Below are 17456 nucleotides of genomic sequence, written 5' to 3'. Positions count from 1 at the left end.
TTGATAAATATGTCTGGAAAATAGGAGTTTTGATACAAACACTACTGGTGGATGCAGCTGTGTTCCGTGGTCAGTCCGATGTTTACCTCGATGATTTCTAAAGGTATTGGTATAAAAAAGTTTGGTGAGGTTATTGGTTTTCTTGTTATATGAGCTCTACCCCAGGGCTTGTTCTCTAGACCCCACCACCCACCAACACCATTTCCCTGCTTTAATCTGTGAAATGAAAATGTGGGCAGCAGCATTCACTTGAAATTGCCCCACGACCTCGCCGAGCAGAAGAGAATCCGTCGATGTCCAGCTGAAGGGGTGGAGCAGAGGGCAAGGTGAAAGCATTCACACATGCTGGTGCCCAAACATACAGTAGCACACGCACGCACTGCCAGGCTTTGCCCTGAAAACGAGTTCGCCGTTTGACAAATGATGTGGTCGAACTCCATCAAGACTCCATCGCCCCTTATTCACTTTTTACTGGGCTGACCCCCCCAGCTCGAAGGCAACACCATTTACACCGGTGATAATGTAATTGTGGTAATCTAATCTAGTCCATACGGCTCTCCAAGCAATTATTTCACGGGAAACAGACGAGGACGTCCTTTTGGACGGTCTCCACAGGCTTTAGCCATCTTCCGAGACTCTTTTGTTTCTCGAGTTTAGCTCAAATCATCCCAGCGTCTTTGAGACATGCAAAAGCGTCCGTCCAGTTCTTTCGACCCGAGGGTTGGATGGCATCTTCTGCCCCATTAAACGTGGTTGACTGCAGCCGGAGAGTGGCTGTGGTTAATGACGTGTGTGGAACGTGTCGCAACGCCATCTGTACTTCTCCTCCGCCTAATAGCCCGTCCCGTTGGCTCAGTCATGACTGAGGTCGTGTTGCGTCGATCCGTTCTAAAGGACCGACACCCCGTCTATGACCTGACGAGAAATGGGCGTTTGCCACCGATGCAGATCGACATTGCTGTGTGAAGGGGTTGTGTAGGTTAATGGACTGAAGGCCGGGCACTTAACTTTCCACAGAGGCTGAACCGGGGGAATTTTGGAGAGACATGAGATTAACACGAAAGGTGTTAATAATCTTCTTCAAGTAGATCATAAACAAATATAGGACAAGCCCCTTCAAATACATCCTGTTTGTATTCCTCGTGCCTTCTTCCTTCCCGAGTTAATTAGAGATTTGAATTGTTTGGATAGGTGTAAGCCTTCGGGTGGAAAAATTCACCTTCCTTCGCACTGTAGATCAATCGTTCAGCAGAACAGGGATTATGTCTGATGAACAACAAAGGAGAGATGCATTTTTTTAAGTATTCAAAGGAGAATGTGGTGGTCGTCTAATCAGTGGGGGTAGAAAGTTCAACAGAAGATTTGGCATCAGCTTGACTGTTTGCCTCCTGTTTGGATGCAGGTAGACGGGCAAGCAAATATGAGTTTGTTTTCCTTCTTTATTTTGACCAACCTTCACATGAGATTTTGTCAGATCAGATCTGGAGAGTGTGTGTGTGTGTCTGTGTGTGTATGTGTGTGTGTGTGTCTGTTTACGCACAGCTATATCTTCTACTAGGGGAGAATGAAACAGCTGTTCAGCAGCCCGTCGTTATTAGACTCCTATTGAGACAGACGGGTTGAGGCCTTGTCACGGTGCCACATTGTCGTGTCCAACTCCCAAATCCACCACAAATGGCGCCGTCTCAGTTGTCCATTCTGCACGGGTCCGGCAGGAACCTCCCGGAGCACACACGGATCAGGGCGCAGTGTGTCCTAACTTGGTTTGGCCCAGTAGTGTGAAAAAAGTATGTTTGGAAATGTATCTGCGTAATTTAAATATGATACTGTTTGCCAGCCCAAGTTGTGTAATTCTGGTCCATTTCAAATGGTCCAGCTGCTGACTTTGTTTGACTGAAGACCTCCTTAATTCTTTTCCAGACACTGTTTGGATTGTGTCACGTTCACTCCCACCATACCTGCCCAGCTTCTGTTGGGATGTCCAAGGGAGATCAGGAGTGTGAAAACAATAATATATATGATATATAAAGGGCCAGTTAAACGTTTGGACGTAATTATCCATTCACTTGAATGAGTAAGTGTGTCCAAACATTTGACTGGTATGGTATATACAGCTCTGGAAAAAAATATGAGACCACGGCACCTTTTTCTTTCCTTTCCAAAAAAGTTGGAAAGGAAGGTTTTGAGTGAGCAACAGAAGGGTTAAAATTAAGAGACTGCTGCAAATCGGACGCTTCTGTTCCTCACTTGAAACTTTCCTTTTCAACTTTTTTTTGGAAAGGAAAGAAAAAGGTGCAGTGGTCTCATATTTTTTTCCAGAGCTGTATATACCATACAAGTCAAATGTTTGGACACACTTACTCATTCAAGTGAATGGATAATTATGTCCAAACGTTTAACTGGCCCTTTATATATCATATATATTATTGTTGTATGCTTGGTGACTATACAAACATTCGGGATTCACAAATTTGAGACTTACTAGCCAGGATATTTCACCCCAGTATTTACTAGTCCAAGCATCACCAGCCAAAAGCTTCCTTTGGTAGACAATCGGTGTGACTTTTTCCTTCTTACTAAAATACTTTCCAGAAGCTTCCCAAGTGTTGTTTTCATTACGTAATCTCGCTACAGGCTTTGCCGACACAGCTTGTAGTCAGGATGTCAAGGGAGGGAAGGTAGCTCTCCAGATTGTATCGTTCCCCTGTGGAAATGTCTGTATTTTCCCTCCTTTACCCCCCCGTTCTGAAGAAGCATTAGTGTGGTGCGGGGAAATTGTTGTCTTCCAAATTATATACAGTATGCTGGTCTGTTTGTTGATCAGTCATCATCAGTCTGTCTGTCTGTCGTTCTGTTGACCTGTCATCATTATTCCAGCTGTCGGTCTGTTGATGTGCCATCCTCAATCTAGATGTCAGTTTATCGGTCATCATCAGTCTAGCTGTCTGTCTGTCTGTCTGTTGATCTGTCATCATCAGTCTAGCTGTCTGTCTGTTCATATGTCATCATCAGTCTAGCTGTCTGTCTGTCTGTTGATCTGTCATCATCAGTCTAGCTTTCTGTCTGTCTGTTCATATGTCATCATCAGCCTAGCTGTCTGTCTGTCTGTTCATATGTCATCATCAGTCTAGCTGTCTGGGTGCCTGCCTGCCTGCCTTCTAGCTGTCTGTCTATCAGCCCGTTTTCCATCAGTCTAGCTGTCTGTCTGTTTGCTTGAGATCGATCACTCTAGCTGTCTATCAGGCTTATATCTAGCTGCCTGTCTGCTTATTTGTCATCTATTCTAACTACCTGTCTATCTGCTAATCTGCCACCCATGAGTCTACCTCTCTGTCTGGGTGTCTGTCTGTCTCTCTGTATGTCTTTTAAACATTTCAGTAACTATTCTCACATCAATTAATGCCCATAATTAGTCTATCTCATTAAAGCTAATAAGGCAAGCTGTTTTTTAAGTGGAACCTTGATGTTAACCTCGTGTTGAAACACCATTGGGGGCAGATGGGATCTCTCTCCAACTCATACCTTGATTACTTAAAGTGGAATTATATGTTATTTGTTTTATGATTAGTGAATGCCATAATGTTTATCGTGTTAAATACTTTCATCTTTGAGCAGAAATTATATTTTTATTCAGCCAGATTAGCCGTTGCGCACGGGGCCGAACCTCGTTTGTCTCCATCCAAAGCAGGTGTTGCTAGGCAACCCCCTGCAATAGTCTTCGCAGTGCTGTTTCCTCCGTAAGTAAAGCCAGGGTTGAAAATATTCCACTAAACATTTATGCCATATGGGGTTGTTGGACAAAAACAAGGACAAAAACAAGGAAAGCAAACTTCAAAATATGTTTTTATTGGGATGTTCAGCTTTTGCTGTTATGTGATGAATCTCCTAGATTCTGATAGGACCTACTGCACTTTTATTCATCGTTCTAGTTTCCATTTGTTTTGTCAATTTACCAGAGATTTACCAATTTTATGGAATCATTAATTAGAATATATAAGTCCAACTTTTTCAATTCAACATATCTCCCCCATTCAACTGAGATGCAGGAAAACATTAAACACAATGATCGCTGTTCTAAGGAAGTCATGTCAACAAATTGTTCCTTCCTGATGTTTGAACATAAAAGCTCCCTCCATCGCTCAACTCTGTTGTGCATTTCATGTCTAATTATTATTTTATCTCAATCGGTTATATACAAGACAGAAGCCAGCCGTCTCATTACCGCTAAACATTTTACTTTAAGCAATGCATTTATCTAACAATACCAAGAGCCTTGAGGGAAACGTTGGCTCTTCTTCTCCTGCATCATCGCGCATTTCTCGGGGGTGTCCGAGCGATGAGTGAAAGTAACGACGTACGGCCAAAGTCCCTGTAGATTGAGGCAACCCCTCACTTAGTCCCAGGCTAACCCGGGGGGTTGCTGACTTCCTTATTTGGCTAGTGAATCAGAAAGGGCCGACCGATCTCCCAGGTATTAATTACATTAAACTGAAACGAGAAAAAACGCAATGCAACCACCCCTCTTTCTGCTTATCTGGGTAAACAATACTTAATATATTACCTCACAGTAACTGTCCTTGGAGGACTTTGGTCTGACGTTTGGCTGGCTGGGTAATGTGTTATCCCTGCTACCGTACGAATCACGCAGCCAGCCAATTAAGATGGGGCTTTGCGATTGAGCCCAGGTCGTAATGTCCTTTACTGGGGATGAATTACAATTAGCGTTATTACAAAGAGTACGTTTAGTCGAGAAACAGCAGATTCAGTCAAATGTTATGCCTGGAGCAATGTCATAGTTCATGAAAGAGACGAGAATATTAGATCCGGATAAACCTGTCAGAGTCGGACACAACTTCTGAGATTCACAAATTCTCATAGTCTTCTTTCAAATAATGTCATTATAGATGATTTTAGTGCTCTTTGTCTAGTAATGACTAAGCAGGCCACCAAATTAGTCAGAATGTTTTTAGCCCTCAAATGGGTTCGTAACGATTCCACGTGTCAAGTCGTCAGCCGTGTAGATCTAGCTGTGTGCTTGAATCCTGAGTAAATTTTTATGATCACTTGTGATAGAGTCATACACACTTTAGATCAACACAAAATGGAATGTGATCAATGGAGTTCATGTAAAATTCAACCACTTCGAGGACACAGTAGTTAGCCTACTGTTAGTTACTTTAATCTTCCACAAATTAGTCAGTCACTAATATAGGCTAGTCAAATATGGAAAGACAAGGTATGCAGTGCAACCACAACCTCAGTCAATATAAATACCTTGACATTCATCTTCCTGTTGTGCATTTGTTTCAAACCGTCAAACATTTTGACCACTGGGGAGTATTTATTGCATCCCAATGGTGGTTCCTTGATGGCCATAACACATCTCGCTTCATCTGGCAAAGAAATAACAAGTGAATAAAATGTTTGCCTATCAGGGTTAGGTTTTTGGGTTGAGCAGAAAGGTACTTAATTAGTAGATCGAAGTGTACTCAATTGTATGTGTAGACATGTATAGACAGGGCCCAGCTGTAAAGAGACCTTGGTCTTAGCCTGTGTTCCTTGTTGAAATAATAACGAAAAAAACTTTTTTTCCCCCTTGTTTATGTGCGTGTGAATAGGATAAAAGTCTGTCAGTTGTATAAATACTTGATGTAACTACATTACCGAACTGAGATGAATTGAGTTCTCAGAGTACCAGTCTTTTTAGGATGAATCTAAAAGTGTTTTTGTTTATATACTCTAGACTCAGACTCAGAGTGGGGAGAGGTGGTACGGAGAAGGTGGGTAAGCTACCAAAGCCAGTGGGGGAGCAATCGTGTGGGTGACGGAGATGAGATTAAAGACATCCGGTGGGTGACGGAGATGAGGCATGCAACTGTTGTTATAATCCAAAACATGTTACTTTTTTTTACAACTGTATTGTTAAAAATACATCTCATGCAGGTCTATAGGGAAGGCCTACAAATGAAGCATAGTAATTGTCTGTAAGGAAAAATTACTCAACATTCCCATCCTGTCATCCCTCCAAATTCCCAAAATGTTTAATTTAGACTGGACAGTTGAATAGAAATGTTCATATTGAAATGTATTTAATAAATTATTATTATTATTTCACCTTAATGTTGTTATCTCATAACATATTTGGTTACATTAGGGAATATAGTTCTCTTAGGGGACATTTTGGTCTACATTTCTAATTCTTTTGTTCTTTCTGTTTCTTTGGCCTACTGCATTGCACATGGCCTTACTGTTGTCTGTTAAGAAACATACACCTTCATAAGATTGAGAATATGTTGTAATCTATCATTTGTTAAATGTTTAGAATGTATTCTCCCCATGGAAGCTAGCTGAAAATCATTCAAACCAACTCCCACTTCCCAGATACACTAATATGTCCACTTCACTTTTAGTGAGCTTCAAAAAGCTGTAAAAACAATATATTTGAGATCTCACTAGAGATGAGATGATTATGACCAGCTTCTGATTTCCAATAGAAAATCGGCAGGGCAAAAATGCCCTTTGTCTGCATTCAAAATATTGTTTTGCTTTGGTTTGTTGTTCTTTTCACAAGTTTCTTCTTCTGGTCAAAATGATCAACCAAAAATACCAAAGATTTTTCAGTAATACAAGGGATAAAAAAAACTCACAAATTGATTAGACTTTGATCCATAGGTTTCCAGTATCATCTTGTATCTGCCACAAACCGATTTATTGCATATTTGATGTGCCTATCCAAAAATCCACGTTTCTAAGCACTCCAAGTACAACGTACAATTCACCCACTTTGACACGTTTACTTGTGTATCGCTGTGAGCTGCAAAATCTGAGGAGGGGGAAACATCACTCTCAGGCCTTTGCGCCAAGCACTAGATTCCGTCGGAGCTCTGCTTGACACCCCACGGTTGTCTGTGGCATTCTTTATATTTCCCATGTTGTCTGGCAGCCAGGAGTCTCTGTAAACATAAAAGGACAGGAACAGGAGTAACCTTTTGTGAGTTCCATTTTGACTTGGCCCCTCTTAACACACAAACCCCCAGACATAGAGGTGGTACAAGGTCGACTCTTCACAGGCGAAACCATCAAAGGGCCTACTGGTCTGAAAGGAAGTCCGTTGGCCCACTAAGCCCAGGTCCCACCAGAACCAGTGAGGGAAGGCAATAAAATTACACTTAAAATAAAAAAGAAAGCCCTCTCGCTCATCCTCGTATTGTAAGAAGTACTTTCTGAGATGCCTCATATTGTACACTGTAAACATCTTGGAATCGGTCATGTTTAAGCTGCTTTTCTGTGTGGGGGAATGCCCCCGCAGCCATTTGCATTGCTGTAGTCAACACCATGTAGATCAGTGTGTTATACTGTCCTCCATTCGCCTTAACATTGCTGGGGATATCTACTGTATTTTCTGTCGAATGCTTGCTTCAGGGAAAAACTTCACCTACTAGAGCTTCTGATGTTTTAATTCATGTTGTACCATTTCAGAGTTTTAATTAAATATTTCAGATAATTATGTGTTAGACTTTTACTGCAGGTTTAGCAAGCTCATTTCACCTCACGTAATTAGGTCAGACAGAGTCAAACATGGATGGCCCCTTCTGATTTAAAATGTCAAGTCAGTGATCAAGCAACATCACCACATGCCTTTACACCAAGGTAACTGGTCCCCTTTCTCAAACTTGTAAAGCTGATACTTCTTCAGTAGCCTGTCTATCTCTTTGAACCTCCTTGGAACTAGTGAGATGCAACGCTCAATGTCATCATCTTAAATGTGTGCAGGCGACAAAAATTGTCAGGTGTCCACGAAAGACAGAAAAAAAGACTCCACAGAATCCCCTTGAAAACAGTCCAGAAAGACCGTGACAGAACATGGGGAGAGAGGTGTAACTGATGTGGTGCGATAGAGCCTGCTGCGCCGTGTCACTCCAAAGCGCCGCCATATGCTGCCGAGACGGGAAGAGGGAAACAAATAGCAGAACAACAAATGACTCCTGGCTGCTTTTCTCACGTCCTGTTTCCCCTCCATCATCAGACAATTCCAATATCCACAAAGTGGCGTCAGCGTCAAAGTCTCAAAGCACTTTGGTTTTTCTGTCTAGTGAAACTGGGAAGGAGGAGGGGGCGGGAGCCGATTAGCGCGGAGGTGTTGTCTTCGCGTCAGTCTCCATGTTGAAATGCCGGGACGTAATGTTTGTCTGTGCTGTAGGTCCTGTGACGCTGGTTAAGGGGTCAGGGGTCAGGGTTGAGTGTCTTCCGTAAAGGACACACTGACAGATGACTTACCTTGTAGGCTAAGGGATTCAAACCAGCGACCCTTTGGTTACTGATCCAACTCTGTGACCACTAGGCTAGATCCAAGATGAGCGTGGTAAAGGGGTGGCATCATGTGCTATAGATTAAATGCCATGCTCATTTCCGGTCCGCACACAGATGGAGTAGCTATGAGTATGATAGATTACTACATCAGATCTCTGAGGAGATTGGTAACACAAGGAGGCAGCCATTTAAGATTGTACCAGAACAAACCAGAAAAACATGTTCTGCGTGCAGTCAAAGCTAGTGAACATGTTTTAAAACCCTCATCACTAATGATGTCAACAAAACCTCCAAAATGTATTGGTTACCATGTATAAATATCTTTGGGAAGTCTACATCTAAACCATCATATGCCTTCAAAGTAACGCAGTTAAGATCTACAGAGAACACAGCTCTTAGTGAGTCAAGAGACAGGGGTACTACTTTGAGGGGTACTGCTTTGAATACATTATTTTAACAGGTGTGTTTGCGACCATGAACTAGAGCTGAATAGAAACGGGCACTTGATCATCATTAGGAAGGTTAGCTGCAACGTTTACCATTTGGTCCTGTCTCTATAGCCAACTCGGTCCTCTCCTGTGTGAATACTCCAGGGTCCTGGATGTATTGATCAGTTAAGTGGGCTGTTCAATTAATTACAGAAACCAAGTTGGACAGCATACAGGTTTTTCATGCCAAATCAATGCATACAGTTGGAGTGATGGGATTGTCTTGTCAATGGCTGCACCAAATTGTGGGGTATTCCATACAGAATATAGTAGAGCTGGGATGAGAAACAATAAAATACAAATGCGGACACAGACCACTTATCGCGAGCCTTTGGCAAAACTTAATGTGGTGTACTGCCAGCTTGTTTATGTTTGAAAGGTTTAGGAGTTTGTAGCCAGAGTGTGAATAAACGTTGTTCTGGTCCCTCTAGCTTGAATGGTTCAAAAGTTATTGCTTTAGGAATAATTACTGCAAATTATGTGATATTATAGTAATACTTGATGCTTGTTTAAGAATTTTAAGTTGGGATAGCCTATATATGTGAAACAAACTTGGTTTGTTTATAATTAACGCAAATTCTGCAAATGTATGCAAAGAAAATCTGTCATCGTCGATACGTTAAAGCACTTTTATTTGGGATAGCGTAACCATGTGAAACAAATTTAGTTTAATTATTATTTATTTTGCCAGTGAGTAAGATGGTACATTTTTTCATACCCTTTCTTGCTTATCTTCAAGTGGTCAAAAGGTTAAAGAGGGCACATGTTTTTGTGCTAGTAAAGGAGTCTGATGGCGTGTATGAAACTCTTCTTTATAGGGGCGTCACATGATAAATTGTCATACTCATCTGAAATACTATGTATAAATCAGACCATCTCAGATTCAAGCCTCCTGGGTTACCTTCAGAATGCTTTTTTTTTTATCTTGTGGGGTAGAAAAAATCAAAGGCATCTCACAAGTTTTCTTGTTTCCCGTGGCAGCTTTGGAATTGATTGCACGTAATCTTTCGCCGGTAGGCAATTTCTTTTTGGTCTCTGAGCATGCTGGGTTTTTTTTGTGGACGGATCAGCTTGTCCCTATTTCCCATGATGCATCAGGCGTGTCTAAGTGGAAGAAGCCAGCTGGCTGCATCAGGTGACTCCACAGAGCAGGTTGCCAGACATACTGGTTGTCATGCTTCCAGAAAGCTGAAAGGCAAAACGAAGCAGGAATCACAGTGAAAGCTTTGTGTTGGATTTAAATGGAAGTTCCATGCTGATGCTTATTACTCACCTTGATGTCTTGTTCCACTATGTGTTATCTGTCACAGTTCAGGCAACTCTAGACCTAATGAAAAACTGTAATTGCACTTGTATGAGTCTGGTAATGGAAATGAATGATTTAGTTCTTTTGCAAGTTGGGTTTTTTCTTGTGTTTTAGGTTTGCTTTTAGGCGTTAAAAGGTTGAAATAATACAGACTGGGTCTTCAACGTGTTTGACAACGTTATCTTGAAATAATGTTGCTTTAATTGGATAATTTGTTAAAGCCTGTTACCGTCATTCACTCAAATACTCTATGTCATTGCAATTAAAATGTAAATCCTTTGCTATTACCTCACAACGTGAACCTTCGTTCGACCTTGCTTCTCGTCGTACAGCGGCCACATTTCACTCCGCTGATTGAGAACAGAGAGACGGCCATTGTGCGTAGTTGAAATGCTGTGGCAGTATTGAATTTCAGATAAAAAGCTGGGCTAAGGATAGGCAGCCTTTCCTTTGGCAAGGGATAGTACTTGACTCAGACGAGGAATCTGGCCCAGGAATGTGCCCCATAACGTCTGGAACTTCGGTGTGAGGAAGCTGGAGGAAAGTCCGGCAGCCAGTACCTTACCTCATCCCTCGATTTCCCAGAGCCCAATATCTGCACGGGTCACAGAACCAGTAGAGGAAAAAAAAAATGTCAAGCTCTAATCTTAAAAGAAATGTAACAAGAAAAATAGACAATCCAGGTCCATTAAAAGCGGTACACAATGTGTCGTGTATAATTATCCTTGTAAGCGTTTTGGTTAATTAATACATTTTGGTTGGAGTAATTAACTAAATACCAAGATGTTGTTTTTGAGGATATTCGTATTCTTAGGTAATCTTACCATTACTTAGTTGTGCACCTCAATCATAGGGGGTATTATGAAGACGTATTAGACCATAGTTAAACTGATGAAATTAACATGAGGGGGTAATCCAGTGGCACAATAACCGAACAAACTTGGGAACCACCCTTCTAGTAGTTTATTCATTAGTCCAAAGTTAATACAATACCCCCAAACAATGTCATTGTCCCTATTCAGCTATTTACTGTTGAAGTACTGTAGACTAAAATGTCTAGTGTGCATCTACCTGCTCTAAATTATCTCCTGTTTTTGTGATTTAATAATCGGTAGATAGGTGTACACGCTAAGCTGGCTACAGTGTCATTCAGAGTCCCTGAGGAAAAAAACGTGCCACGTCCATGTTTTCGGCCAAGTGGACACATCACAGAATAATTAAGACTGCACATAAAGCCCTGGAATGAACCTCACCACAATATCTGAATCCCAAATGGCACCCTGTTCCCCTCTTAGCACACTACTTTTGACCAGCTAGTTTGATGTACTGCTCCAGGGAATAGGGTTCCAATTGAGACATACATTATTATGCGTGGGGATGTGTGAAACCAACAGGGAACTGTTAGGTGAGAGGAGTTGGAGAAATCCTTGGGAGTCAGCAGTTCTACCTGGTCACATGAACAACACCTAATTGGAAGCTCACTATGTCTTTGTGTAGGACCAGTCGGGGGCACCCAGTGGGGCATATTTGGCAAATGCCAGATGGGCCATTATTTGCCCAGTGGGCCTGTCTAAATGTTTGTTTGTTTCTTTGCTCAGAATGATCATGACTTGGCTTGTAACTGCGGGCCTTCAGGTGAAATATGGAGTTGCGTGGGTCATCAAAGAAAAACATGGGCCAGCATGTTAGAAGTGCCCTAGGGAGATTTCCGGTCCCAGTCCATTCCTGCTAGAGTATGCCGTGCTGCAGTGGAAGCTAACATGCTGAAAAGACCAATTCACGGTTGCAAATGTTCTGTTTAACCCCAATGTTAATTGAGGGGACAAAAAGATGGACAAAATATTATAAAAATATTCAATCAGGAGCAGAGTGGCACTGCTTTGAAAAAATTTAAATCCAAAAGAATCTTGATAGGGCTTGGGACCAAGCAGCCTCCCCAACAACCTGCCGTGATTTCAAACCGAAAAATAAAATGAAAGAAATGTGTGACACTCAGACAGTTTGTGATTTCAGTGAAGACTCAACTCATAACTGACCAATTACAATGAAGTGCAGTACTTCTCCCAGTTTGGCCAGTCAGGCTTTGCCTGATAGATACTTTGAAATAGTCCCTGAGAAAGCAATGTATGTTTGGAATCCAGAGATAGGCAGCAGCAGAAATTATTAGCGCAGTTAATTAACAGCTCAGTTAGCATGGTTGATGGCGAGTGCAGAGAGTAACTATAGCTCACAGGCTCTAACTGTACACATTGAATCAAGAAGCAGTGGTCCTTGTCAACATCGAACATCTATGATTAAGGAATACCTGGGCTATTATCATCTCCAAAACTAGACTTCTCTTTTTCTCTGTTACGACGAAAATAGTTTCGTCGTAACAGATTGCTTATTTCTATGTTGCATTATTCCAAAATGTAGTTTAATTCCATTAAATAAAGATTATTAAGCTATGGGACGAAGTTCTCTTCTAGGACCTGTTATAACCGGCCATTATCTACAACCTGTTACAACTGAGAATTATGTAGAACCTGTTAGGAACATCTGCTTTATAGAGCTGCATAGATCAGATCATCTGAGTGTTTTCCTGTGTTCTCTATCGACATCCTCAATGTCAAACTACACGTTACTTTATCTGGTGTCCTGACCTTTTTTTTTGTTCTTTTGCTGTTTTCACAGATGCAGCAGCTATTCTATGAAAATTATGAGCACAACAAGAAGGGCTTCATCCAGGAGCTCCACAGCAGCAAAATCCACAATGCCATCACGCTCCATCCTAACAAGAGGCCAGCCTACCAGTACCGGCTACACAACTATATGCTGAGCCGCGACATCTCCCGGCTACGCTACCGCACAATCCTCCTGCATCGCGAGGGCCTGACCATGAGCAAGCTCGGCAGCACAGAGGTGCAGTGGGAGGACCAACAGCTGGGCGCGCCGCCTTCCTACACACGGTACCAGCCTACAGAGAGAGGGGACGTTATCCAGTGGGACTTCCTCACTGGCCGGCACCTGTACTCGACGGGGGAGAACCAGATGCCCCGGCAGGGCCTCGGCAGCCTGCTCCGGACAGCCCTGGAAGACACGGTGCTTCAAGTCATGGAGATGATCAGTGAGAACTCCAAAGCCCGCGGGCGAGTCATTGACTTTAAGGAGATCCAATATGGCTACCACAGGGTGGACCCCCGGCATGGGGCAGAGTACATTCTGGACCTACTGCTCCTGTACAAGAAGCACAAAGGGCGCAAAGTGACAGTTCCTGTTCGGCGGCATGCGTATCTGCAGCAGTCTTTCAGTCGGCCCTTCTTCAGTGAGTCTGAGGAACTGGACGTTGCTGAGCTGGTGGAGGCCATCAACACAGAGTCCCAGTCCTTTTCTTTCCTCTCCAGCTCCTTAAAGATCTTCTCGTCTTTCCAGTTCTCTGAGTCGACCGGGGAGATGCGCCAACACAGCCAAAGGAAGGTCAACATGCTGGTCCCCCTGACAGGCAGGTATGACATCTTTGTCCGCTTCATGGAGAACTTTGAGAAGGTCTGCCTGATACCCAACCAGAACGTCAAGCTGTCCATCGTATTGGTGGACAACGACAGCAACCAGGACAGGGAGAATCACTTAGAACTGATCAGGGAGTACAGCAAGAAGTTTCCCAAGGCAGACCTGTCGGTCATCCCCATGACCGGAGACTTTTCCCGTGGGCTGGCTCTGGAGCTGGGCTCCTCACAGCTTGATAATGACACGCTGCTGTTCTTCTGTGACGTAGACCTGGTCTTCAATGGGGATGCCTTGCAGCGATGCAGGGACAACACCATCCAAGGGAGGCAGGCTTACTATCCCATAGTATTTAGCCAGTACAATCCCAAAATTGTCTACGCCGGCAACCCCCCTGATGATAGCACTTTCGTGTTCACAAAGAAGAGTGGCTTCTGGAGGGATTATGGCTTTGGGATTACCTGCATATTTAAAAGTGACTTGCAAAAAGCCGGAGGTTTTGATACGTCAATCCAAGGCTGGGGGTTGGAAGACGTTGATCTATTTACAAAGGTTATCAACTCCGGTTTAAATGTTTTCCGCAGCCAGGAACCTGGAATCGTCCACATTTATCACCCTGTTCAGTGCGACACTAGCCTTGAGCCCAAGCAGTACAAAATGTGCCTTGGGTCTAAAGCAAGTACTTACGCGTCTTCAATACAGTTAGCCGAACAGTGGCTGGAGAAACACTATGGGCTTGGGTACAACAGAACTTCCTTGTGACATTCCTGTGCTCCGTTCATGGCTCCCCCATGAAAGGTTACCTCAGTTCTGCGCGAGTGCAGACAGTAACGGACTATGCGTGTTTCTGTGTGAGTGTGGGTGTAGGAGACCGAGACCAAACAACAAGAGAAAGAGAGAGTTTAAGGGTATGGTCAACTTATCTCTGGAACGATTTATTTTGTTCCCCCGGTGATTCGTTCTCTGTCGTCCTGTCAATTCTCTACGGCGTCTTCCAAAGGACATTGAAACATGCTGGCCTCGACTCAGAGCAGAGCTTGTTGGGAACTGTGATGTGGTTTGTTTCGTTTCTATTTACATTGTTATCATGAGATTCACATGTTTGCCTCAGGACCACATCTTTTTATCACATGGCCATCTCCAATGAATGTGTGCTTTGCAGCCTTCCATTGGATTAGCTGCGCAGAGCGCCCCTCGCCTACTGTGAAAAGGACACTGACAGCATCACCAGAGAATAAAGCAGTAATAATGTCGATAATAATACTGAAACAATGACAATAATGCTAATAATAAATGTACTGAAAGTACCACAAACGTGCTTTAAAGCTCCCAGATGGGAAACAGACTGTAAACTAGAGTTTTCTTATTTATACAAAGAAGAACCGAAAGTACTTCATCCGCAGTATTTTTTAAAGCGTGTGAATAATTTTGATGATTGTTTCTTTATTTTCTAGTCAAAATATTTACATGGATTTAAGGTACTGGATACCGTCCAACAATCGCTGTATTCCTAATCACATTGCAAAAGGCCCACATTTTGTCATCCTGTCTGATGTGACTATGCTTCAATTACAATGCATCCTGTCTCCATTACAATAGCTTTGTGGCTTTGAAGTCATTCAGTTTGCTGGCAAAAAACAACTAAGGTGTATTAAAATGGGTTATTTATAATAAAAACAAATGTTAAAATGCATCCTTTTGTATTTTTTATTATTCTGTCTCTTAACACAGTTTTCACAAAATGATTTACTATTGATCAGATGTGGTAAAAGTGAAATATAAATATATTGTTAAACGTTCACATTACAGATATTGTGAAATAAAAACAGCACACTTGCAATGTTGTTAATGAAAACAGGACACTCGGGGAGAACCAGGGACTGTAATAACCCAACTTAACAGAAACATAACTTGAAACAGAACACAACAATGTTACAAAGAAACAAAATCCAAACAAGGTTTTCATGGTTCTTAAAAATGGGCAGATCTCCACCTTCTTTACAGATTAGTGTTTTGTTAAGCGGCAAAGAAATAAATAACATCCATGACAAAGGTTAATATCCATCGTGGATATCTGAGAGATTAAGGCCATTGCTCAGCAGACTTACTTACTTACCCATTAATGTGCTCTGTTCAAAATATGTCTCCAGCTAATGTTGCTGGTACCACATTGCCTCTGAATAAAGTATACCATCTGGATTAACTGAGTTTACAAAAACAGATCGGTAGATAAGCATCACAGGCCACCTGGCCCTAACCCTGCTCCCACTTGGAGGGCACTTCCAGATGCTTCAAAGAATAATGCCAGGTAGACAGAATGGAATAATGCAGGGTGTAAAATGTTATTACAAATAAGACACACTTCATTTTAACTAGCTAAATCATGTCTAACAACTAATTCCATTATACGCTTCAAAATTGTGTTATTCTTCGTCTGTGACAACATTTGCACTGGAAGGCAGTCAGTGGGTTTGACCTGCCGGTCTGTTATCATTAACTCTGTTAACCCAGATAGTAAACTATTTTTGTGGGAGACTGCCAATCACATGCAATTACAATGTAGCAAATATCCCAAAAGGAAGAGTTTGCACATTATCTTTTCCATTCCTGGAAGTTATGTTTTCAGAATAATAAAACCAGACAGACACACCCCAAGTAAGTCACTTATATGGCCCTGGTATTCTCCCCCAAGAATACACTTAGTACAGTTTTAACCTCCTCCTCCAAAAAAATCACACTTTAAACCCATTAAAAAAAAACAGTAATATCTGTGGAATGGCAGTTTTCAAGCTACATCTAGGGGGCAGTTTCCTGTATACAGATTAAGCCTGGTTCTGAACTAAAAATAAATTGCTGTGGAGATTGTCTGTTGTCTATTTTTTTGTCCACGACTGGGCCTGATCTGTGTCTGGGAAACTATGGGCTAGTGTCTGACCAAAAGAACATAACACAGGATGCATCTGCTGCCAAGTTCCCAGAGCTTGGGAAATGCCAGGTTGGCATGTAAAAAGGTCTCATTTTAAATGCTCCTTACCTCAGTCACTTACTGTTTTACCTCCACCAAATAAATCGGTACAGTCCAACAGACATTACCCACTATAACATGCTGTAATTTGACGTAGTTTGGAGTGTTTTAGAACGTCACCAGACATGCTGTTGTATAGCTTTATTGAAATTAATTGCCCTAATGACTCCCAACACATATTCTCTGGAAAAAAATAAATAATCATTTTAAATGATTTCGGGGGGACTCAACGACAAGCAAAGAAACACTTAACATACTGCTATGTGTGAAGGGGGATGACCTTTCACTTTACACCCCAGAATCTACATGGGGTCTAGACACTGTGGACTACTCCCCATGCACCCCCCTTTTTAACAATATGTTAATTGTCTTTCTAATTTCTTTTTTTTAAAGTAGCTAGTATACTCAGACGTCCCACTGCATTCTATTTCTAGAACATTCTTGGGAAAGTGTACAGTGAGGTGAAGTCTTTCATAGTGAAGTGCTGATGCAAATGAAACATTAAAACAGTGCTGGTGTGCAGTGCTGGTGTGGAGTGCTGGTGTGGAGTGCTGGTGTGGAGTCGATAAAACCCCCCGGTGCTAACATACGTCCCCTCTGGAAACTGTGTCTGGCCTGTCTTACAGGATCTCCCTCTTGGTTTGAAGCTCAAGCAAAAAAGAAAACATTGAAAATGCAAAAAATGTATTTTGCTACAGAGATGATTTGAGTGAATGTGGAAACGTCATGAAGTAATATTTGGCAAAATGAGAATTTGTTGCTCTTGGGCATGGGATATTTTTTTTGAGCAAAATAGTGTTTTATGGACCAAAGTTCAAGAAAAGAGGACATTGAAGAAGTTGGT

General features: G+C 42.1%; 1 protein-coding gene across 1 annotated transcript in view; it reads left to right on the top strand.

Annotated features, from left to right (window-relative positions):
* The window catches only part of chsy3 (chondroitin sulfate synthase 3), an 87430-nt gene extending 72159 nt beyond the window's left edge, over nucleotides 1–15271 (top strand). Inside the window, exon 3 of the mRNA XM_029117180.2 lies at nucleotides 12778–15271. Within this exon, the coding sequence (XP_028973013.2) occupies nucleotides 12778–14349 (1572 nt within the window). The 3' untranslated portion in view covers nucleotides 14350–15271. The remainder of the gene's footprint in view (nucleotides 1–12777) is intronic.
* Nucleotides 15272–17456: the final 2185 nt, after the last annotated feature.

The sequence above is a fragment of the Esox lucius genome, chromosome 23 (genome assembly GCF_011004845.1).
Source record: "Esox lucius isolate fEsoLuc1 chromosome 23, fEsoLuc1.pri, whole genome shotgun sequence".
NCBI classification, from domain to species: Eukaryota; Metazoa; Chordata; class Actinopteri; order Esociformes; family Esocidae; genus Esox; species Esox lucius.
Note: the sequence above shows the minus strand (reverse complement) of the source record. Positions and strands in the feature narration are given on the sequence as shown.